Below are 25,503 nucleotides of genomic sequence, written 5' to 3'. Positions count from 1 at the left end.
TTTAGATTTTTTAATATATTGAATTTTTGGAAATATTTTTTGTACTTGTATGATTGAGTTTATATAATGAAGTGTGTGTAAGTTTAGATAGATTTAACTATTTAAAAACCCCCTTTGTCTCCAGACTAATCCTTCTTCCAAAATAGTAAAATAGTGTGGATAATTGTCCTCTGTACTAAGGAAATTTATTGGTTTGCAATTGTGTTATATTACCAGAAAATAGTTTTACTCAAGTGTGTGATCTAAGTACAGCTTTTGTCCCTATTTGTAATTGCAGTGTTTGTTTAGATATGAAATAGTTCAGTTATTTTTAAACCATACGTCTTGACTGCTTAGTGGATTGTACAGTTAATTGGTGGTTAAAGGCCAGCATTGTTTTTTTTTTAAAGTAATAGAAAATAATGATGAAGATATTTATTTCTAAATATACAGATGTATACTGGATAATATAAAATTTAGATCTAAGTTGGAGTTATGAAAGTTTTTGATCTGGTTGACTTCAAACGTTTTCTAGCAAGCTTCAAAACCTAAAGTACCTCCAAAATCTGAAAAAGAGAATGATCCCATGCGAACACCTGAAGCTCTGCCTGAAGAAAAGAAGATTGAGTATCGATTGTTAAAGGAAGAGATTGCCAAGTAAGTAGCATTTTATGTAGTTTGCTTTAAAGGTGTGTGCTGTTTGCAACACTTAATCTGGATAGAGTTTATTGGCATTGGGAAATGAAAATGATGCTTTTATCCAAGATGAAGAATTAATGTTTTTATAAGTTGAACAGAAGGTGGAGCCAGATGATCGTCTATAAACTTGAATGCAGTCACTAATGTGCTGAGATACAGACAGCCTAGAAATAGATAAATGCTGTTATAAGGAGAACTACACCATTAGCTTTGCATGCATATTGGTCATCATTGTTATTAGTCAGTGTTAGTCACTTAATATTTTTACATTATTTTATGAAAAAGAATACATCTTTAAAAAATAATTTCAGTTCTTCAGGGAATAATTTATCAACCTTTATTATTTTAGTCGTGAGAAACAGCGTTTAATTAAATCAGATCAACTGAAGACAAGCTCATCATCCCCAGCAAACTCTGATGTAGAAATTGATGGGATTGGCAGGATAGCATTGGTTACTAAGCAGGTTACAGATGCAGAAGCAAAGCTTAAAAAACATAGGTAAGTCTCATTATCTGGTTATACTGCATGTATCAAAATGTTCTATATCAGAAGGATGTATTTTTGTGCTGTGTGTCAATAATAAGTACACTGTATGATTACTAATCCTTTCATACTTGGTAGACCTAGAGAGGCTATCATTTTGTGGAATTGTCCATTTACAGTACATAAAGTAATAGTATTAATATTTAAACAAAAATACCAAGACTTCAAAAGAGTTTTCTTTAGATTTATGTATGGCCTATTCATTGCTAAAATGAAACTCTTTGTTTTGTAATTTTCTTTAAAACCTCTGGCATGTTTTTAGAAACACCTTTATTGGAAGCATATTTTTGTTGTTAAAGGTAGACTTAATTGTTTGGAATAAGTCATTACTTAATGTGTTCAGTAAGACACATGGTCAAATATTGTGTTATTATAAAGACTATGATATGCAATAACCTTAAGATGTATCCAGAGTGTTATATGCAGTAACATTAAGATGTATTAAGACTCATAGATGAAATACTGTGGTGACCATGAATCTTTAAGGAAATGGTATGGTATGTATATTTTAAAGGAAATTAAAATAAATTCATTTAGATTCTGTTTCTTTAATAACTTTCATAAATGAAAAGATTTTTTAAAATTGTCTTTCTAGTCATCCTCTTTATCACATATTTATCACATATCCTCTGTCTTTATGATTCATTCTAGATGTCAGTTGTTGTGACTATTTGAAATATGGTGTCTTTCTGGGAAAGATGCTTTTTTTTTTTTTTTTAGCATAATATTCAGTAGTTGAAAAGATGGAAATCTGTATCCATAAATTTGTCTTTCTGTCCTGATTTATACTGCTTAAGTTCACACTTGTAAGTTAAAATTAAATGTGCTTATTTATGTTTATTAGATGTTTATTTGTGTGTTTATTAGGAACATTATAAATGAAACCAACATAAGGATTTTCTGTCTTAAGTCCTGGTTTTTCAGGAGTTATTTAGGGCTATGTTGAAATTTACTGTTGATAGCTTTTCAGCTATAATTCACATTACTCCAGCTATAATTCATATTACTCAGACTTGTAAATTCCCTGGTGGTCCAGTGGTTAGAACTCTGTGCTTTCATTCCTGAGGGTCCAGGTTCAATACCTGCTGTGGATGTGGAACTAAGATCCCATAAACCAAATGGTGGAGCCAGGAAAAGATTAACCCTTAGTTGCTTTCATAAAATTTAGCAGTGTGTATCTGAATACTTTTGTGATTGATGAATATGAAAATATTTATCCTTTTAAATATTTACCTCTCTGTATCATGAACATAATTTTAAAAATGAGCTGTTACTTTGTAAATTTTTTATTCTGATGATTAACGTTAGTCCACTAGTTTAGAAAAACATTAATAATTTTGTTATTTCCCAATTAGGATTCTCTTGATGAAAGATGAATCTGTTTTAAAGAATCTAGTACAGCAAGAAGCTAAGAAGAAAGAATCTGTTCGAAATGCTGAAACAAAAATTACAAAACTTACAGAGCAGCTTCAGGCAACAGAGAAAATTCTCAGTGTCAACAGAATGTTTTTGAAGAAGCTTCAGGAACAGGTAGTGTTCTTTTTTAATTCAAATATTGTAGTCTTGTGTTTACTACACATTTTTATGGGCCAAAGTTTTAGTAAAACCATAAAGCCATCAAAATATATAACCTATATATTGTTCTTCATTGAGACATAATGTTAACACATTTTAAATTTTCAGTTGAATACCCTAAAGCTATTATGTTTAAGAGGTATTGCCTCTCCTAAGATTTACATTTTCAGAATTACCCTTTATTTCAGATTCACAGAGTTCAACAACGCATTACAATTAAGAAAGCTTTGACTCTGAAGTATGGAGAAGAACTTGCTCGGGCAAAGGCAGTGGCTAGTAAAGAAATAGGAAAACGTAAACTGGAACAAGATCGCCTTGGAGTAAGTTGTTGGTAGAAATATTTTATGTTTAAAAAGGAGAAGGTTTTAATAATTCTTTTTGGGGTAAAAGATGGATGAAAAATTCAAGGTTTTCCCCTGCGTATTCAAAGAGAGTAAGATTAAAGCTTTGTTTTTAAATGACAGCCACACTTTTGGAAGCTTATTTTTTTATTTTTATTGTTTGTTTTTTATACACCACAAATTAACTAGCAAATCTGTTGGAGGCTTTTGTTAAACTGTTTTATTCTTGTTATTGACTTAGTTTTATAATGTTGGCATTGTTGGGATAGCACAATTATCTTAAGAAAAATTGTTTATAAAATCATAGCAATATAAAATATTGATATCATTTTCCCCCCAGCCAAACAAAATGATGAGACTGGACAATTCTCCAATATCAAGTCCAAGAAGGCATTCAGCAGAACTAATTGCTATGGAAAAAAGACGGTTACAAAAGCTAGAATATGAATATGCCCTGAAAATTCAGAAACTAAAAGAAGCCAGGGCCCTAAAAGCAAAGGAACAACAAAACATTGCTCCACTTGTGGAAGAAGAACCTGAATTTTCTTTACCTCAACCCTCACTTCATGATCTGACTCAAGATAAATTAAGTCTGGACACTGAAGAAAATGATGTTGATGATGAGATTCTGTCTGGTTCAAACAGAGAAAGAAGAAGATCTTTCTTAGAATCCAATTCTTTTACTAAACCTAACCTTAAGCACACTGATACACCTAACAAAGAATGTATAAACAAACCTACTAAGAATACAGTAGAAAAACCAGAACTTTTTCTAGGGTTAAAAATCGGGGAATTGCAGAAATTATATTCAAAAGCTGACAGCTTAAAACAACTGATTTTAAAAACCACCACAGGCATTTCAGACAAGGTTTTGCGTGGTCAGGTAACTGAACATTTCATATTCTTAATGAAATCTAGAATTCAGCCTAGCCCTATTTGCCTTTTGAAATTGCTGTTTTCTTTTGCAGGAGATTTCTGTGGATGTGGATTTTGTGACAGCACAGAGTAAAACAACAGAAGTGAAGCCATGTCCATTCAGACCCTACCACAGTCCCCTTCTAGTTTTTAAATCTTACAGGTATAGAAGAAAGATTCAGTAAGCTTGAGTTTCAGGATTGCTCCTTGTTCTTAATAATATCTTAATCTTTAATGTTTGATGACAGTGAAAAAAATTGAATCACAATCACTCAAAAAACAAGCTCGTCATTTTAGGAGATAAAAAATTTAGGTGCTTTGTTGTAGGACTTGAACCAAACAGGAACTAAGAGTTAACTCACACTTGGGTTTATTAATTCTTATCAAATACTAATTTCTGGTTACTGATGGAATTGTGAAGAATTCTGAATTACTATCTGTTAAGGATTTTAAGAAAAGTAACTGAGAGAGATTCTTATGTGAATTTTTAATTTTGCTTTTTAATTATACTATTTAAGGAATACATTAGCTAGCTTTCATAAAATTGATTTGACATTTTCAGATGATTAACTTTGCCAGGTTGTGTGTGTGTGTTTTTTTTTTTGAGACTCTTTAGAAGCTGTATAACTGTTAAATTGATATGATTTTATTAGAATCTGTGAAACTGTTAAATTGGTATGATTTAATCATAAAATTGCAAAGCACCTACCAGGTAGTATAGACTTTTTCTTTGGTTTTTTGGGTGGCTGGTAATATGTAGAAGAAATACCAGTGTTATATAGCATTTTATTATGTGGTAAGAAAACACTACTTTAAAAACACTAGGATATTTTTGTTTTTTGTTTTCTATTTCAGATATTTTATGTCCTGAGTGTAGAAGTAGTTTGTCCTTATGACTTGATATTCTGGTTGTTTTCTAGAGTTAATTTTAGTATTAAGTAATTAAATAGTAAACTCAAAGTATAGACATTTTAATTGAGAAAGAAAAAAATGAAAAAATTTAAAATTTGCTGAGGACTGTTTATGGAGCATCATAATGTGCCTCTCTTCTTAGATTTAGTCCATACTATCGAACCAAGGAAAAACTTCCCCTAAGCTCAGTATCATACAGTAATATGATCGAACCGGATCAGTGTTTCTGCCGTTTTGATTTAACAGGAACATGTAATGATGATGATTGTCAGTGGTGAGTAGTTTTTATTTGTGAATATTTTATAGTTTAAAAGCCAGTCTTGGTCATTTAGCTTTGATATATACATGATTATCTTTTCTGTGTTGTTATTTTATTTTAGGCAGCATACACAAGACTATACACTTAGCCGAAAACAGCTATTCCAGGATGTTCTCTCATATAATCTGTCTTTGATTGGTTGTTCAGAAGGAAGCACTGATGAAGAAATTGCTGCTGCAGCAGGTTTTAAAGACCTCTTGTTTCCCAAATGAAAATTGAATTTAGGCAATTTAAATGTTTTATATTCAGTTGTTGATATCTTTAAATAGCTATAAAAATTCAGTACAGTTATCTGTGACACCTTATCTAGATCTGCTCTGTCGAGTACAGTAGTCACTAAAATAAAAATTCACTTCCTCAGTCACTCTAACCACATTTCAAGTGCTTAGTAGCCACTCTTGAGCTTAGTCGTGGTCAGTAGCTTACCAGTAAGACAGTGCAGATGTGGCACATTTCCATTATTGTAGGAAATTCTTCACAGAGCTCATCTAACTATTTCAATTTAAAAAGAGTATGTTAACATGGTTGTTAGAACTTTTACTGAGATTTAAAAATAGACTCTTTTTACTCCTTTTAGAAATAGAGGGGATTGGAAGTTGAGATGACTGTAGGTTCAAATTCTACAATGAAGTAAAAAAGAAGTTTATACAGTTTGACATTGTAGAAAATGTAGATTACTGCCAGACATTGTGTGTAAATATTGTTAAGCTTTTCCCCAGATTTAGTGCCAAATAAGTCTTTTGGAAGTAAGGAAATTGATCTTTGTTAAATTCAGTATAATCACAATTCTTACTGATTGTAACAAAACAATCTGTTTAGTCATTCCTAATTAATGACCTTAATTTTCACTTGTTTAGGTTGCTTACTTTTTTTTCAACCCAAATTGGGGTGCATGATATGGTAGGGTTTGCTGTATTAGTTGAGATAATGTAGGCCTTGCCCTTTAGAAGCCATAGATGTTTTTGACTAGTACCTTTAATTTTTAAACTATTCTTTTGTTCATACTCTTTAATTAGCCTCATCTCCATAATCTGTGTTTTTTATACTTTTTATGAAGATAACATTGTTCTAATTTCAGAAAAATATGTTGAGAAACTTTTTGGAGTAAACAAAGATCGAATGTCAATGGACCAGATGGCTGTTCTCCTTGTGAGCAATATCAATGAAAGTAAAGGCCATAGTAAGTATATGTATCTGTGTCTCACACAAAAGGACCTTATAGTTTATGAGAACAAATTTTTGGCATTATATAAAAAATATATTTATCGTTTCTGAGTAACCTGATAGAATAAATTTAGCTCTTATTGAGCACTGTTTAGTTATTTTTCAGAACTATAAAAGACTAGTTCTGTTAACAGTCTTCTATCTACTTTAGCACCTCCATTTACAACCTACAAAGATAAAAGAAAGTGGAAGCCAAAGTTTTGGAGAAAACCTATTTCAGAGAACAATTTCAGTAGTGATGAGGAACAGTCTACAGGACCAATTAAGTATGGTAAGAAGTAATGTAAGATCCAGAATCATGAAATTGTGGTGTCATTTCTTTGTCTAACACTTTGCTAATCCTTTGATATAATCTGTGAATGCATGCTCAGTTGTTCAGTTGTGTCTCGCTCTTTGCGACCCCATGGACATGGTCCCCATGGACAGAGCCCCTGCCAGGCTTTTCTGTCCATGGAATTCTCCAGGCAAGAATACTGGAGTGGGATGCCATTTCCTCTTCCAGGGGATCTTTCCGACTCAGAGATTGAACCTGTGTTTCCTGCATCTCCTGCATTGGCAGGCGGGTTCTTTACCACTAGCTCCACCTGGGAAGCCCCTTGGTATAATCTACTAGCCTTTAAAATTTTTTCATTTTTAAAAAGCAGTTATGCTGCTTGGTGTTTAAGGCAATTAGTTCTTCCTTATGCAAGACTACCCCTTATATTGCAGGAATGTTGTTCCATGACCCATGTTCAGTAAATGCAAGGATCACCCTTTGGTAAATGTGAAGGCTTTAAATATTGCTAAACCTACTTGAGTGGGGAGACTGCTCCCATTTGAGAACTACTGCCTGGCCTATGTCCTTGAGAACAGGCATCCTATTTTGTTTAATCTTTGATGAGTCTGTGTTTTCTGACATACAGTAGGCTCACAGAATGAATTAATTAAATGAGTGAACAAAGTAATGTATGAATGAGTGCTTTACTGTCAAGCACATCTTACATTATAACCTCAGATTTTCATAATTATGTACTATTTGTAGATTAGAAGATGTGCTCCTTAGATCTGTGGATTAGAGAAATTGTGAGGCTAACTTACTTTTCCTTATAGCCTTCCAGCCAGAGAACCGAATAAATGTTCCAGCTCTGGATACAGTTGTCACTCCGGATGATGTCAGATACTTTACAAATGAGACTGATGACATTGCTAATTTAGAAGCAAGTGTGCTAGAAAATCCTTCTCATGTACAACTTTGGCTCAAGCTTGCATACAAGTACTTGAACCAAAATGAGGGGTAGGTCTCCTTCTAATCTTTGTGTAAGCTGTTGCACTTTTATATTCTTATGTTTGAGGTTTATTTCCTCTCTGGTAATCAGGTTTCCCTCCTAGTATCAGTGGAGCCTTTGTTTTTTGACAAAGCGTAAAGTACTTAATTGTTTAAAAGCTGTTAGAAAAAGTTTAAGATTACATCTTGAGTTATGTGCATGGCTCAGTGTATGGATAATAATTTAGCTACAATCTTTAACTTAAGTAGGCTACTTCAAAGTAGTATCAGTTAAAACAGTAAATTCTGAGCAGTCCAAGAATTAATCATTGCATTTTTTAATAAGTCAGGTAGTCGTGGTCTCTTAATAAAATTTTGGTAAAGTCACAGTGTAACAGGTTAAATTTTAGGTTAATTATCATTTAGAGATTTAAAGGTTGTCTAAGAACCTCTAAATTCTGGTGGACTGACTTTCTGTGTCAGTGTTACATTATGTATATTCACATAAGATAAATATTAATTTATCTCAAAAATGACAACTCCTATTACATAATTATGTTTTCTGACTCCTACTTATTGATAGGATTGCAGAAATAATCTTTTATGACCAGGAGTAATATTTATTGCTATAATTTTGAAATAGGTGTATTTTTTTTAAAGGCTGCTTTATCTAAAAACTTTTTTAAGGTAGCAGTACAAAATGCTAGTACATCACACATACCTGAATATGGTGCTTTTTAACTTGCTTTGTGTGTCATTTTCATGTTAATGGGATAAGTTAAAGTGTTTTCTTTTCTGACTCATTTACTAAATGAAGGTCCAAAAACTGTACATTATTTTATGAATAGGATCATGAGAGACAATTTTCTTCTCCAAGAGACAGCAAGCCCTTGACTGTTGAACTATTATATTGAAAGCCTTGATTTTTTTGTGCTGGTAGTAGCTGGCCTTGAGAATTGTTTAACTTTTCCCATTCCCAGACCACTGTAAATCATGACATATTGCTAAATATGGACAGAAAGCACATTTGAAGTTGATGATCTAATGGCTTTACACCACCATATTTTTATCTGGTTAAATGCACATTGAATATGCACTTAAAAAGAAATTGTTGGCTTTATGGGAAAATTAGGACACTTTTGGACAAATGTGATATAAAATTTTAATCTACTTCTCTTTATCATAGGTAATTCTAGCTTCTTGGTAGGTTCTAATAGAAAATGGAATTTAAAAGTTGACCTATTAGACTAGACTGATTTAAAAAGTATTTTCAGGCATTAAAAAAGATGCTCCTCCTTTTCTTTCAAATATGTAGGCTGTGTTCAGAGTCCTTGGATTCTGCTTTAAATGTTCTGGCTCGAGCTTTGGAAAACAACAAAGACAATCCAGAAATTTGGTGCCATTATCTCAGATTGTTCTCAAAAAGAGGAACCAAGGAGGAGGTACAGGAAATGTGTGAAACAGCTGTTGAATATGCTCCTGATTATCAAAGTTTTTGGACTGTGAGTAGAAACAATAAAGTTGTGTGTGTGTGCGCATTATCATATAATTCTTCAGGCCATCTTAAATATTGATGTGTAACTTCATAGATTATTTGTTTTGTCAGCATACAGATATAATAATAAGCTTACTTTCACTGTCTAGTAACCTTAAAACCACTTCTCTGGGTCCAGATTAATTTAAACTTAAAAAAAGTCAGTATTTAGTGAAGAGGTGTTTTTTTATTGTTGTTGTTTACTTTATTGGTAATGAAAAAAGATAAACATTTTAAAGCATTTCACACTTACCTATTCATAAGCAATTTTATTTGGGACAAATTAAGTAAATTTTTGCGAAGTACCTGAAAATAATTTAAAAAAACTTTTTATGCTTATGTAACATTTTCATGAAGGCCGGAAAACATTTTGGTCTTTTTATTATGTTCTCATTACTTATGAAAATAATCTGTAAATCATACTAATATCGAACCTTGCCAAATTAAAAAGATTTGGTGACAAAGTTTTTCATTCTCTGAGAAAATGGGATGTTGCCTACCTATGCTTAAAATCATAATCAATCCACTTGTAAATATTCATTGATACGTGAAGTTTTACTAGCTGAACTCAGGAATTATTAGACTCAGATAAGCCTTCATATAAGCCTATGGCTGTCAGATCTGTTATTTGCTTGCTAACTGAAGTTCAGAACAGACAGACTTGGATGACATGACACCCTTAGTGAATGAACATGCCACTTTCTTATTCCCCCAACTCAGTGAACGGATTCAGACAGTGAGAAATGCTTGAGTTTAACCTGAAGCTTTATATAAAAATTAATGCTGTTGATCAACTCACGTTACAGTGTGTAATGTTTTTCCTGAAGTTGTTTGGTCTTTAAAGGACTTCTTAATTCTTGCAGTTATTTTGTCACGTATTTCTTATATGAATGTTATTCTCGAAATTTTTATACAGTCACACACCTGAGCAATGCAAATTGTATGTGGTCATAAACACATGAGCTTTTGAAGATCCACTGTGGTCTTGCTGCCATCTATTTATTGATTCAATCAAAGGTGAAATGGCTTCAGTGATAATTCTAACAGTATATCTCTGTTGTTTTAGTTGTCATCTGATTCCAGTATCCAACTTAGTACTGGAAGATGGGTTTATACATATTTGTAATTATCCTTTTTGCAGAAATTGAATTTTTAATATATGACAATTTCTTAGTGAAATGTGAAAAATATGTAGTATTAGATATTCTTGTGAAGCAGGACTAATCATATGAAATTCCTCTGGACAGTTTCTGCACCTGGAAAGCACCTTTGAAGAAAAAGATTACGTATGTGAGAGAATGGTGGAGTTTCTCATGGGAGCAGCCAAGAGGGAAGCATCAGATACTCTGTCCTTTCAACTTTTAGAGGCTCTTTTGTTTAGAGTTCAGTTGCACATATTTACTGGAAGATGCCAAAGTGCACTTGCAATTTTACAGGTAAGCATTTATTACAGCATTTAATGACATTCTAAATCTTGGCCACTTTTTAGTAAGTTGTGTGAATTTGGGCAAGTTTGTGACTGTTTCCTCCTTTGCTTATTTAGTAGGGATAAAATCTTTAGAACAGTCTTTAGAATATTTATGAGGTTTAAATGAAAATAATAATTGTTGAGTACCCACCAGAATAAACTTCAATATTCTGGAGATTCACGCCATTAAGGGGATTAGTCCATAATGAAAATCTTCTATATGGGTGTGGGTGGGGTTTTTTTGTTTGTCATTTTTATTCTTACTAGATTTTGAATATTAAGACACTTTAAATATATAAATAAATTTAACCTTTTCATTAATTATGTCATAAACCTTAGTATAGTGAAACCTATGTTAATCTGTTACTGATCTCTCTAAAGAGTTTTTTCATTTAAAAAATTGGTGACTATCAAAAATTGGACTTAGCTGTTTAAGAATCATGCCAAAGAAATAAAACACTTCTAATCTTCTTTGCCTTTGCAGTTGAATCTTATTAGGAATATTTTAAAAAACACCTTCAGATTATTTTTCCATTTTACCTAGAATGCATTGAAATTGGCTAATGATGGAAGAGTAGCTGAATACCTTAAAACAAGTGATCGATGTTTGGCATGGCTGGCCTACATACATCTTATTGAATTCAACATCCTTCCTTCAAAATTTTATGATCCATCTAATGCCAATCCTTCAAGAATTGTTAACATAGAACCATTTGTAATGCCGTGGCAAGCAGTTCAAGATGTAAAGACTAATCCTGACATGTTGTTTGCAGTATTTGAAGGTAAGTATAAACGTTTATAAATTATTTAGAACATCAGCTTATTGCTTATTATGATTCTTCATAATAAAGTGAAACAAATTTATGTATTGCAAATTGTAGTTTTATTTCTTTTTTTAAAATATTTACTTTATTTTTGGCTGTGGCAGGTCTTTGTTGCTGCACGCAGGCTTTCTCTAGTCGCAGTGAGTGGGGGCTACTCTTGGTTGAGGTGTGCGGCCTTCAGCAGTTGTGGCCCATGGGCTTAGTTGCTCCTGCTGCATGTGGCATCTTCCTGAACCAGGGGTCAAACTGGTGTCCCTTGCATTGCCAGGTAGATTCTTAACTGCAGGACCACCAGCGAAGCCCCTGTAGTTTAATTATATAAATGCTTTAAAGATTAAATCAGATAAGGTGAGCATGGTCATGTGTGAAAACCAGAAACTGTACGACATTACATAGGTTTTCTGATTACGGCAAAGGGTTTCAGCTAAGCATGTAAATAATACAGCATGTTTACATAGGTTTAGTGAGTTGATTGAGTCACAGAACCAGGTAAATTTTGTAAAGCAATCTATCAATGTGAAAGTTAAAAGATAATACCTTATTTTTTCAAGTAGTTAGTATTTTCTCCCTCAATCAGTTGAGTTTGATTCCTCTCTGTACTAACCAAAGTATCTGCTTTGAAATAATAAGATACAAAGTCTGTTCCCTTCTAATAAGAAGTATATAGCCTAGTCAGAAGATAAAATCTATACATATAACATCAATCAACATATGAGAAGTATGACAGTCTCAGCATATAGTCTAAATTCTGTGCTTAGAAAAGAGGCTGAGATCTGTGATTTAGAGAATTACATGGTACAGGCCATAAACCTAAAGGGAAGAGGTTATTGCAGGTTGGCACGATCAAGTATGTCTTCATAGAACAGTTAGGACTTGGACCTGCACTTTGGAGCTTGATTATGATGTGACTGACATAATGAACCTCATTCTCGAAGCTGGGATTCTGTTTTATTTCTGTTTCTCAAGGGCCTGTAATGTCTGGCAGCATATTGAGTGCTTAGTAAATGTTCATTGAATAAACCAGGGAAGAAAAAAGTAAAAGAAGGACATTCCTATTAGGGGAAGTAAGTAAACAAAAAGCAACAAGTAGATGAGAATTGGTGCAATGTATTTAAAGAGAAATTAGAAGATGGAAGAGTCCTTATCAAAATGAATTGTGATGTTTAATTGCTAAGTCGTGTCTGACTCTTTTGCAATCCCATGGACTTCAGCCTGCCAGGGTCCCTCTGTCCATGGTATTTCCCAGGCAAGAACACTGGAGTGGCTTGCCATTTCCTTCTCCAATCAAAGGGAGACTTTTGTGATAAAGAATAGTAGGAATTAAACTAGATAAGTGGAATGATACTAGGTTTTCAAGAACTTTGTGTGGTAGGTTTGATGGCAATAGAGAATCTTAAAGAAAGAATGTGCTGGAGAGAAATGATACCAAAGGTAGGAAAACCAACCAGAAGCCAATCTCCATAACTGAGGTGTTAAAAGAAAGTAACCTGGAAAAGAGTATTTATTGGAGATATCTAAGAGACAGATTAAATATCAGGGAAGAAGAGAAAAAATAGTCAAAGATGATTTCTGGGTTTTGAGACCAGGAAAAGGAAAGTATGCTGATAGAAAACCGGTGAATTGGAAAGACTGCTAGTAAGAGTGTGAATGATAATTGGTGTCAATTATCAGTTGCTAGAAGGAGACAAGGAAGTATACCTTAAATGGACAGTTATGGAGAGAAATGGATTTAAAAGTTATCAACATAGAAATTATTGTATTATGTAGTATTTTGCAATTTTTAATGTGCTCCCACAGTAAGTTATTCAGTAGTTGAATGAGACCAAGGGAAAATACAATCTTTTAGAAGCAGAAGCAAGCAGAAATTAAGAAGAAGAACATTATCATATGCTAATGTAAAGATAGATTTGTTTAGATAGGATACTTACAAGCTAACTTCATAAGTGCTATTTCAGAGTGGCTTTCACTTAGCAAATCTGAGTAGTTTAGCTTAGCAAATCTGCTAAGTTTAACCTAGCAAATCTGAGAAGTCATATCACTATTGGGCAAGAAGGAAATGGTGACAGTGGTGCACAGTGAAACAATGGAGGACTATTCTCTAAGAAGCAGATCAAGTAAAGGATTCTTTATAAAGGGAAAAGTGTTCTGAAAGAGTAAAGAAGAATTGTATAAATCTTAATTATGCTGAATTGGTTCATAGTGCTTTTCAGGTCTTAAAAAAAAGATAAGGAAAGAGTTAACCATGATAGAAAACTGGGGGGAAAAATCAAGTTTAGGGGGATATATTTAAATGACTGTAGATTATCAGAGCAAGGCCTCTTGAAGCAGGTGAGAGAAAGATGAGAAGATAATTGATTCTTTAATTTTCTTGATATAGTTTTTCGAGACTCTAATATAAATGCAAAGATATATATTTAGATGCAAGAGCTAACAATGGATGTTTTATGCTTAACAGGAAAGTGAGGATAAGAGATCAGTTTTAGGAGTCTGGAGATAATCTGAAATATCTCCTTCAGGTGAAAGCCAGGAGCTTAATAAAGGTGAATAAGATATGGTCAAACAAAAGAAGAAAAATTGATTTTGTATTTGATTCATGTTTTTGTGATGTTTTTGGGTAGATGCGGTGAAAGCTTGCACAGATGAGAGCCTTACTGTTGAGGAAAGAGTAGAGACCTGTGTCCCACTTTACACTAACATGATTGTTCTGCACCAGCTTCTTGAGAGGTAAAACTTAATTGACAAGCAGTTAACCTCATATTAAAAATCAGTTTTTCATGTGTTAAGATGTGTGTTTTTCTTGTGAAGGTATGAGGCTGCAGTGGAGCTTTGTAAATGTTTATTGGAATCATGTCCCATGAACTGCCAGTTGTTGGAATCCCTTGCTGCTTTATATTTGAAAATGAATCAGCAGGACAAAGCCAGGGCAGTGTGGGTTACTGCATTTGAAAAAAGTCCTCAGAATGCAGAGGTTTTTTATCATACATGCAAATTCTTCATCTTACAGGTAAAGAAAAAAGAAAAAATTTTTTGTTTTTCATAATTCTTAAATATGATGTTTTTGTTTCACATTCGTTTGTCCTTTAAGATGTTTCAGGCATCAGGCTCTCCGGGATGTTTTACTGATTGTCTGCTCTTTGCAAACTATGTTAGGTATTCCTTCTCTTTCTTCCAGTATACTCCATCCATAGTTCAGCCATTGTATCACATTGTGAATTTGCTTATGGCTACTTTATATACTATACTAAGAACTCCTAGAGGGGAAAGAGCTCCCCTACTCCTCACCTAGCACAGAGCCAAACATGTAATAGAGCTTAGTGGCTAATTGGTGAAATTGGTGAATGAAATTTGCTTGTGGTATATTGGATGTTAAGCTGTTTATTGGTTAGTTCAGTTTGGAAATCAAAATACAAAAGTCATCTCTACCTCCACCTACTCAAAAAACTTAATCGACTCATTATTTTGGGGGTGATGTTGATGGTGGGGCTTTTTCTCCCTTGAAAAATTTTAATTAGACATTGTAAGCCTAATGTATATCTCTCCTCCCTCTTTTAAAAATAGAATCGAGGAGATAATCTTCTTCCATTTTTGCGGAAGTTTATTGCATCCTTCTTTAAACCTGGGTTTGAGAAGTATAGTAACTTGGATCTGTTTCGGTAAGTTTGTAGAAGACTGAGAAATGGTGTAGCTTAGTGGAAAGACTACCAGTTTTTGGTGGATTGATTATATTTTAGATTAGATTTTTTTTTTTTAAGATACTTGAATACCCTCTTATAGATCTGTTACAAGAGCAATAAAACTTAGTAAAAATGGACACAAAATGTAAAATGCTTTATTCTCTGTATTAAGAACACTTACAAAGGAAGTTTTGTATTAACACTATGGTGATCCATTCTGCTTTTAATTATTGTCATTGTTAACTTTAGCACTTAATACTATATCAACAAACTATCCTGAGATAATCTCAGTGATTTATGGAAAAATAAATTTCAAATTATTGGATTGGTGACTTAAAGTGAATCTAAATAATATGCCTTTTTGAAAAAAAATTCTGAAGACGACTACTTCAACTTCTGAAAGGTTGTTGAGTTAGAGCCTTTAGTGAAGTTTCTTTTCAACCATCACTCTCTCAGTAGCTTATCGAGAATTCTGTATTTACTGCCTTTATTTGCTTCCCTGTGAATTCTTGTTCTAACAACAATAAGAGGCCACAGCACATCATATGGGGTGGGTTTTTTGGAGGCTTTTAAAAAGTTCTCTTTTATTCTTCCTCCTCATCTCTCAGTAGGATCAGCAGACTTTTTTCCTTAAGGGCCAGATACTAAATATTTTAGACTTGCAAGCCATATGGCCTGTCACTACTAGTCAACCTTGCTTTTATAACAGGAAAGCAGCCATAGACAGTATATAAATGAATGGGCATTGCTATGTTCCAATAAAAGTTTATTTATGAAAATGGATGTAGTTTGCTGAGCATAAGTAAAATAGCATTGAAAGGAAAATATCATGATACAGCTTTATTATTTTACGTTAGGAAGAGCTGAGAGAAGGAAGGTCTAAGCTGAATATCTCCTAAAAAGTATTCCTATAGAAAATACTGAGTAAAGGTAAAGTCTTGGATTTATATGTGCAAGTCTAATGCTTGCATGCAGTTTTCTTTTCTTAGGTACCCCCTTCCCTGCATCCTACCCCTCAGTATCGTAATGTTATATGAAAACATATTTTCAAAAATAACCCACATTTTGTTAAGTCAGTGGTTTATCTGCCGTAGATTTTGAAATTTGACAAAAAAAGTTTGGGGTCACTATTCTTTACCAGACTTGAGTCTTTTCTTCTGTCCTCTGAGAGTTGCCAGTTTATTGACATCATGATTTTAGTACTCTTCCTAAAGGTCTTTCTGCTTTGCTATACCTAGATTGCAATGGCACCCCACTCCAGTACTCTTGCCTGGAAAGTCCCATGAACGGAGGAACCTGGTGGGCTGCAGTCCACGGGGTCGCAAAGAGTCGGACACGACTGAAGCGACTTAGCAGCAGTAGCAGCGGCATACCTAGATTAACATCTTACAGTTAATTACAAAAGAATAATTTGAAAGGCAAATTAAAGATGAGAAATTTAGAGATTATTCGGCTTCCCCATGCTGACTTTCTCCCTATTGGAGTTAGATTGCTTTAACATCTCAGAGAATAGGTTAACTTCAAGGCTGAACAAGACTTTTTTAAAACTTGACAATTCTGATTTTCCTTTTGGCATGAAGGTAATTATTTTAGTTTTGAAGAAAATGCTGCCAGTTTGTGCCATGGTCAAAAATGTTGAGATCTTCTTGATGTCAGCTTAATAAAGCAGAAATTTATTTTGGGTCAATAAAAATTTGAAAGTGGGCTACCTCCAGATAATCTTCTCATTGTTTACTAAGTCATTTTGCTTAATTAATTTGTTACTGTAAAAGCATAATTCACAGTTCACCAAGAATTATGAGGAAAAAATATCCTGTGCTTAGTTTATGTAGACAATTTGGAGTCCTTCTTTATAGAGTGCATTTCCGTTAACTGAGGAAATCTTTTTTGAGTCAAATATTTAAGAGAATGGCAGTAAGTTAGAGAGTGTTCAGCATTGCCATATTTACTGCTGCTGCTAAGTCGGGTCAGTCATGTCTGACTCTGTGTGACCCCATAGACCGCAGCCCAGCAGGCTCCCCCATCCCTGGGATTCTCCAGGCAAGAACACTGGAGTGGGGTGCCATTGCCTTCTCCTGCCATACTTACTAGTATTGATAAAACAAGTTTTTTTGACCACACCACTCGGTATGTGGGAACTTAGCCCCGGACCAGGGATTGAACCCATGCATGCCCTCTGCATTGGAAGCTCAGAGTCTTAACTACTGAACCACCAGGATAGTCCCTGATACAAATATTTTTAATTATTATAAAAGAGCCAAAGCTTATTAATAGTTGTCAGTGCTCTTAATAGGTTTAAAATATTTTTATTTCATGAGTAGAAATTGTAAAGTACTTAGAACTGTAATATTAGAATTGGAGTCTCATTTCTCTTTCTGTGTAACATTTAGTATAAATTTTATGCTGTAAAATGTTGCGTGTCAAATTTAGTATAAAAACAGAGCTAGAAGGAGTAATTTTCATGTGTTTCAAATCATTTTGAAGGTTAGTAGATAACCATAAAAATTAACCTGGGGGTTTCATTCACCTTACTGAAGTTAGTAGGGATTATATTACATACATGAGAGTTGAAGTTATCTTCTCTTACCTCAGTTTTGAGGAAAGCTGATACCCTTAGAAGTTAAGTGATTAGCTCATGGTGATACAGGTAGTTATGGCCAAGCTGGGATGATAACTTCTAGATTTACCATTTCTTCCGTGTCTTATGGCTCCCTACTCAATCTTCCCCACCCCAGACCCCATACAGCCTCTCTAATACATTAAAACGTAGCCCCTTGAAATAATTTTTTAAATCCAGTTGGTTGTCCTTGTTGAAATCAGTGTATTTCCTTTAAAAACATTGTTCCTGAAGATGTTGGTAGTGTTATACACACAGATTCAAATATATTGGGGAAAATCTGAATTAGCAAAGTCAAAAAGATAGTTTTTAGTATCCTTTAGTATTGTGGCTTTTTAAGAGCAGACTTTATTTTTCAGTATTTCTCAGTCTTATTTGCAGAAGGCAATGGCAACCCACTCCAGTACTCTTGCCTGGAAAATCCCATGGACAGAGGAGCCTGGTAGGCTGCAGTCCATGGGGTCGCAAAGAGTCGGACACGACTGAGCGACTTTACTTTCACTTTTCACTTTCCTGCATTGGAGAAGGAAATGGCAACCCACTCCAGTGTTCTTGCCTGGAGAATCCCAGGGACAGGAGAGCCTGGCGGGCTGCCGTCTATGGGGTCGCCCAGAGTCGGACACAACTGAAGCGATTTAGCAGCAGCAGCAGCAGCAGTCTTATTTGATCATAGACCTCTTTTTGACAAGTGCCTTATAGGCCAATATGTTACAGAAATCACTTTGATATGTCTAAAATTAAGTGTAGTGGTATTTGTCTGTATGTATGTTATTTGAGGGAGAAACAGTTTTCAGATAGCAAGTTTTATAACTCGAATTTTGTCTTTACAAGAATGTATAGATTTTGTGGGTAGTCTCATTTGTTCTCTGTTTTTAATTAGATTTCATTAGATGATTATGGTGGTTGTTTAATTTGAGCTAAAGATTTTTTAAAATTTGTTTTAGAAGAGTTAATTAAGTAGGTGGTGATGGTGGTTTAGTCACTGAGTCATGTTCAACTCTTATTAACCCCATGGACTGTAGCCCACCAGACTCCTCTGTCCATGGGATTTCCCAGGCAAAAATACTGGACCGGGTTGCCATTTTCTTCTCCAGAGAGGTTCTTCCCGACCCAGGAATTGAATTTGGGTCTCCTGCATTGCAGGGAGATTCTTTACCGACTGAGCTACAAGGGAATCCCATTTAAATAGGTAGAAGATAATAAATACATGATGATAGAGATGTGATCAAAATGATATGATATACACCCCAAAATAAAGTCTCATTACCTTATAAAAATTTTTCAAGGAAATTTTACTTGAAACTGAGGACTTTTTAAAAAGTATTAATAATCCATATATACATAGGCATAATTTTAAAGAGTATGATTTTTTCCCCTCAGGTATCTCCTGAATATCCCAGGACCACTTGACATTCCAGCCTGTTTATGTAAAGGAAATTTTGATGATGAAATGTTTAACCACCAAGTTCCTTATTTGTGGCTGATATACTGGTGAGACATCTACTGTGGAGAGAAATGTTGCATACGAGGCTTGCACTTGTTATTTACTACTGAATTACACTATATTAAAATTAACCTGTTGTTAAAAATCACTGAAGCAGAATTGAAGGGATGCTAAGGTTTATTCATTATTAAAGAAGATCAAAAGAAGGATTCCATTGTAATAATATCTGTAGTGCTTATACTTTGTCATTCCTTTATCTAATTGAATTGAGCTGTAGACATACAATGTTTTCCTTCATTTTTTAAACAGCCTTTGTCATCCTCTTCAATCAAGTATTAAAGAGACAGTGGAGGCATATGAGGCAGCATTAGGGGTGGCCATGAGATCTGATATAGTGCAGAAGATTTGGATGGAGTAAGTTTAGTTCCTCTTAATAAGAATGGGATTTGAAATAAGGGAAATTGGTTGGGTTTCTTCTTAGAGAATTGCTGGCTTAATTATTCTAAATTATAATATTTTTCTTTTGGCAGTTATCTTGTCTTTGCCAATAATAGAGCCGCTGGATCCAGAAACAAAGTCCAAGAATTCAAATTTTTTACTGATTTAGTGAATAGATGTTTGGTTACAGTCCCTGCCCGATACCCCATTCCTTTTAGCAGTGCTGATTACTGGTCCAACTATGAATTTCATAATAGGGTAAGAGCTTAAAACTTTTTATCTTTAGATATTTGTACAAAAGAAGGGAACTTAAATGATAGCAAAACTCCTGTTTAATATCAGAAGAGCTTTTCTTAGGACCACTTTGCTAGCATTTACTATTATTCTTGACCTTGTTTTCTATTTATCTCTTCAAAGTCTCAAAACAGAGCCCTTTAAAGTTCAGTTAAGATAAATGTGCATATTAATTATGTTCTACTTAAGCAAATTTAACATTGAAGCACAAGTGAAGCAATATTAAGGTTTAATACATATTAAAAAAGAGAGATCAAAAGAAGTAACTAATAATATCAGTAATATTTTTCTTGAGTAATTGGAAATTTTACTGAATGAAAAATTCTGTAACTTTAAAATGAATAGTAATGTCCTTACATGTTGTAGCTGCCCTTTGTATCAGTATTTTGTCAAGCAAATATAGGCATACATGGGACATAAGAAAACTGAAATCAGATGACGTTTGGAATTTTTAAAATAGAATCTGAATATTGATATATTTATAAGGTCATCATCTTACAGGCAGTGAAGCAAAGTGTTCTTTTAAAATTGTTTTATTTTCAGAGACCCCTATCATTCGGTGCAGTGTAAGCTAAAAGCTCCTGCCTAAAGCTCAGTGTAGACTAAAACATCTCTGTGTTTTATTTATTTTTTTGGTGGGTTGGTTTTGTTGCTAATCAGGATAACCAATTACTATGCTTTGTACTTCTATGCCATTCTTTATCCCAGGATCTCAAACCACTTTATGGACATTAAGTCATTTATACACGGGCATTCCATGAGCAAGATGTGGCAGGTATTATTAGCCCTATGACTTGCCCAGCTATACAGCAAGTAAAGGTAGACTCAGGAATAAAAACCCAGACTCCTGGCTTCTTGTCAGTGTTCTCAGTCCGTGGCTGTCATCACTGGATCATATTTCCTAATTCATACTTGGAAAGTCACTAATATAGTTAATGATAGGAACTATAACTCACAGCATCATACATTATTATAATTTATACATTCATGTCTTAAAGACCATTTTATTTTAGTTTTCTCGTTAGAACACATAGGTAATTGGATTTCACATTTTGTCGCATTCCTTTCCCCCCTCAACCTTTACAGGTTATTTTCTTTTATTTGAGCTGTGTTCCAAAGACCCAGCATTCCAAAACCTTGGAACGGTTTTGCTCAATTATGCCAACTAATTCTGGACTTGCACTGAGGTAAGGAAAAATAAAGTTCTCAGTTCAGTTGTATCGGCTCTTCAAAAAAAATGATTCTTGAAGACTTACTAAGAATAGTCTGTTCTTTCACTATTTCCTCATTCCACTTTAATTTCAGAGCTGTTAGCAATAGTTATTCACGTAAAAGTGATTGTAAAAATCTAGTCACTTCATAAAACTGCAAATTATAAGGGGACAAGAGTGAAAGAGAAAAGCAACCATCCATGTATATTTTAGTTACTATGACTTCATTTAGGTCAGTCATTCTCAGATATTAGCATGTTATCAGAATCTCCTGGGATACTCATTTAAAATGCAGTTTTCTGAGTTAGAGCTCTCTAATGACGTTGGAGAAACACTCATCCAGTGATTTCATACGTTCAGTTAGATTTTTTTTTTAGAGCATTTGTTTGTAGTTTTTCTGCTCTGATAGAATAAAATCCATTTTAACTGTGAAGAATTGTGCTTTTTGATTCAAAAAGGTACCCTGTGTACTACTGCTCTGGCTTCTACTTGTGCCATCATTTCCACTGCATCAGTTGTGTCTTATGCTTCTAAGCTTGTTTTACGGATTATAAGGTGCCTAAGGACTTCTCAGGTGGCTCAGTGGTAAAGAATCCATCTGCTGATGCAGGAGACACAGGAGAAGCGGGTTCTATCCCTGGGTTGGGAAGTTCCCCTGGAGGAGGAAATGGCAACTCACTCCAGTATTCTTGCCTGGAAAATCCCATGGACAGAGGAGCCTGGCAGGCTGCATTCCATGGGGTCACAAAGAGTCGGGCACGACTCAGCGACTGAACACGCACTTGCACAAGGTGCCTAAAGTAGTTGGCAAATATTCCTCTATGTTTACACTCCACTTAGTGTGCATGTGGGAAACGGTGTAAGAGAGTGAAAACTCAAAAGCCTCAGACTATGCCAAAAATAACAAAGTAGCACTACAGTGTTTTATAATAAAAATTCTCAGTCAGCATGCTAATCTACCGAAGTTAATTACAGAAATTTGTATTATAAATCATCACTTTTGGTAAAACATGTGAAATAGAAAATGTAGTGGTATTTGACTAGTTTCTGTAATGGTGGGTATTTTGGAATATAGGTAGTTTAATTGTTGGTTTTGTTGGTAAAGCTCCACTTTTGATCATTCTTATTTCCTTACAGTCATTCCTGTCGTATTTTTTTTAGAGTAGAGAACTTAATAATTAGTCAATGTACTTATTACATTTTAGCTTAAGGAAATTAAGTATACTCTGTTTAGTAAAGAAAGAAAAATACTAAGAAATCATATTAATATATCAGTTCATTATTTTAGAAGACTTGGGGCTTAAAGGAGGGGCATGTAGAGTGTTAATTTGAAGAGGTGCTTTGCTACCTTTTGCTAGTTTGCATGTTTCTTTCCCAGGGTAATTTTAATAAGAGGCTTTCTACAAATACTTGCTGAATAGCCTTGATGGAATTTAATGGATCAAAAATTATAACTAATCAAACATTCTGCTCATAGAGCACATTTGAGTTCCTCATACTTGCAATGCTTTTGTTCATTTCCCTGAATGTACTTTACAGGCTACTTCAACATGAATGGGAAGAAAGCAATGTTCAGATTCTGAAACTTCAAGCCAAGATGTTTACATATAATATCCCAACATGCCTGGCCACCTGGAAAATGTAATGCAACAATCTTGTACATGTTCTTATAGCAATTGCTTTTATTTATAAGGTTTGCTCCAGACAGGTAAATCTGAAATGATATCTATTTCTCCACGCGGAGAGATCTCTAATTTAGATTAATTTTCCTTGAAGGAGAACATGTGGATAACACTACTGTTATCAAACAGATCTGTTATACACGTTTTAAGAGTGTCTCTTTTGAAATGCAGGGTTTTCCCCCTGTTACAATTGGATGTCTTCTTTCTTTTGTAGGTGTTAGTGCTAATTTTTTTTTTTATTAGCAATTATGAATATTTTTCATGAACCTTAATTTATGTTCAGAACACTGGTCTGCTTTATTATTGTAAAGTTGATAAAAATTGTTGAATTTTTCTTTTCACTATAGGTTACCCTCCTTGGAAGTTTAGCCTGTTACTTTCAGGAAGTTTTGTTCTCAGATTCCCACAGTCAGTATTCTGCGAGTGGTAGTATTTCATTTTGTTCAAAGATATATAAATGTTTTTTTTTCCTTTTCTATATTCCTTTTTTTTTTCTTAGAGCCATTGCTGCTGAGATTGTTCTAAAGGGACAAAGAGAGGTAAGCCATGATTATCAGATGAGTTTCTTTTTTTTTTTTAAGTAGTTATTCTACCCTTTTTGTTGACTTCTCAATTTAAAAGGATTAAAATATAGAGGTTAACATCCTAAGAACTCTACATGTTTGGAAACTCCAAAACCCAATATAACCATTTTGTCTTGAATGTTATTATATTATGAAGTTACCATTCGGATGGTTAGGATTATGAAGGGGCTTTTCACCACACTTCCTGATGCAGTTGTATATATATCTATCTTATAGGTCCACCGTTTATATCAGAGAGCCTTACAGAAGTTACCTCTTTGTGCATCACTGTGGAAAGATGTAATGCTTTTTATCTTTTATTTCATCTTGAAGTTTTCCTATAAATTTTCTGCATGTGCCATATCCATTGATGTGGTAATGCTTAAAATCTAGCTAAGTCTTACTTCTATGCTTCCCTATCTTTTACAGCAACTCTTGTTTGAAGCATCAGAAGGAGGTAAAACTGATAACCTGAGAAAACTAGTTTCCAAGTGCCAAGAGATTGGAGTCAGCCTAAATGAGCTCTTAAATTTAAACAGTTACAAAACAGAAAGCAAGAATCACTGAACACTGGGTGCAGTCAGTTCTCAGTCCTTATAATAATTGCCAAAATTATTTGAATGATCCTTCAAGATTAGGCTGATCCCTGGCTAAGGTCTGTGTAAGGCAGACAAGCATTACTGATCATATCAAGTCCCCTACAATATCCTATCCTCAAAACCGGAAGCAATGAACATGACCCTCTTCGGTTGGATAAATGAACTTCCTGTTTGGCCTGCTTCTGGGCCCTGCCAGATTCTCATAACATCATGTACGTAAGTATAGTTCCTCAAAGTGACTGACATTTATTTTCATTTTGCTTTGTTTTTGTTTTTATTTTTTACTTTTCCCCCTTCCTTTATGTTGTGCTATTCCTGATTCACTTGACACTCTCTGATGCCTGAGAGATTCTTGTTTGGGATTTAATTTCCAGGGCTGTGTTTACAGTAAAAAGCCGGCAGTCCCTTTTAGTTTTTCCTCTTTAAACCTTTTGAGATTCTTCATTTCAGGATTTAAAACTTAAGCAGTCCATCTTAAGGAAAGTGTAACTGCCATGGCCACAAGTCTGCTAGTTGCACTTGAATGCTCTAACAGGGTTGTTTATTGCCCTTTCTACGTTCTGGACTCCTTGCCGAGACTGTTTAACTTGAAGATTAAAGAAACTATTGCAAATGCCAGTGCATCAGAACCTAAGAGTGGTCAAATATTATGTGCAATTTTTTTGTAAAGAAATTTTAATTTATAATAAAGTTTAACAGTTTAAAGAACAGTTAATATTTGAACTGCTTTGTATGGCAATACTACTTTGTAGTATTAAAATTGTTTATAAAATATTTTTAATATAAGTTAACTTTTTGAAAAATGTTGCTGTCTTTATTCACTTTTCACATTCTGGTGGGAAAGGGTTGAAATAGGAGATTATGGATATTCACTGTGACTATATCAGTACCGTCTTATCCTGAACATGCTTTCCCGTAAAAACATTCCAGTGTCTTTTCACATTCATGAGAAGGGTGGGTCCTTTTCTGTTTTGAGGACTGTGAACATACAGGCTTACACTACTGTTACATTCCTTGTTCTTAAGCCAGTAGTATTTGGAAAGTTTTTCCAACTATAGTGTCAATGCCTTACTAAATGACTGCTGTCTTATGTTGAATATCAATATGACTCCATGCAAAGGAGACTTCTTGCTTTGTTATCAGTCTATAGTGGATTGCTTGCACTCGATAAAAAATTGTTAATGACACACACACACTGCCGCAAATGTGGTCTTACAAGTGCAATCTTATTATTGAAGGCAGAGCAGCAGTCCCGTGAAATACTGGGGAAATTTATACATCTGTACATTTTTATAATGCTTAGTTAAAATAAAGCAATGTTTGAGGCTCTACTAATGTGCCAACCTGGCAGTGCAGATTTCCCTAGTAAGTTCTGTTTGGTGAGGTCAGGAACAGAATCCATTT

At 34.2% G+C, this 25,503-nt stretch overlaps 1 protein-coding gene across 2 annotated transcripts in view; it reads left to right on the top strand.

Moving 5' to 3' along the window:
* ZFC3H1 (zinc finger, C3H1-type containing) overlaps positions 1-24,900 on the top strand; it is a 50,206-nt gene extending 25,306 nt beyond the window's left edge. For both annotated transcript variants that reach the window (XM_010840936.1, XM_010840935.1), the window contains exons 11-35: positions 515-636; positions 1,028-1,177; positions 2,578-2,752; positions 2,986-3,117; positions 3,479-4,021; positions 4,107-4,216; positions 5,108-5,239; positions 5,346-5,467; positions 6,363-6,464; positions 6,660-6,779; positions 7,598-7,781; positions 9,067-9,253; positions 10,533-10,721; positions 11,298-11,535; positions 14,196-14,301; positions 14,383-14,581; positions 15,136-15,230; positions 19,249-19,359; positions 19,622-19,726; positions 19,843-20,008; positions 21,131-21,231; positions 22,795-22,896; positions 23,437-23,476; positions 23,738-23,800; positions 23,930-24,900. In XM_010840936.1, coding sequence (XP_010839238.1) covers positions 515-636; positions 1,028-1,177; positions 2,578-2,752; positions 2,986-3,117; positions 3,479-4,021; positions 4,107-4,216; positions 5,108-5,239; positions 5,346-5,467; positions 6,363-6,464; positions 6,660-6,779; positions 7,598-7,781; positions 9,067-9,253; positions 10,533-10,721; positions 11,298-11,535; positions 14,196-14,301; positions 14,383-14,581; positions 15,136-15,230; positions 19,249-19,359; positions 19,622-19,726; positions 19,843-20,008; positions 21,131-21,231; positions 22,795-22,896; positions 23,437-23,476; positions 23,738-23,800; positions 23,930-24,067 — 3,732 coding nt within the window. In that variant the 3' untranslated portion in view covers positions 24,068-24,900. The remainder of the gene's footprint in view (positions 1-514; positions 637-1,027; positions 1,178-2,577; positions 2,753-2,985; positions 3,118-3,478; positions 4,022-4,106; positions 4,217-5,107; positions 5,240-5,345; positions 5,468-6,362; positions 6,465-6,659; positions 6,780-7,597; positions 7,782-9,066; positions 9,254-10,532; positions 10,722-11,297; positions 11,536-14,195; positions 14,302-14,382; positions 14,582-15,135; positions 15,231-19,248; positions 19,360-19,621; positions 19,727-19,842; positions 20,009-21,130; positions 21,232-22,794; positions 22,897-23,436; positions 23,477-23,737; positions 23,801-23,929) is intronic.
* The last annotated feature ends 603 nt before the right edge of the window (positions 24,901-25,503 follow it).

The sequence above is a fragment of the Bison bison genome, unplaced genomic scaffold (assembly GCF_000754665.1).
Source record: "Bison bison bison isolate TAMUID 2011002044 unplaced genomic scaffold, Bison_UMD1.0 scf7180017864151, whole genome shotgun sequence".
Lineage (NCBI taxonomy): Eukaryota > Metazoa > Chordata > Mammalia > Artiodactyla > Bovidae > Bison > Bison bison.
Note: the sequence above shows the minus strand (reverse complement) of the source record. Positions and strands in the feature narration are given on the sequence as shown.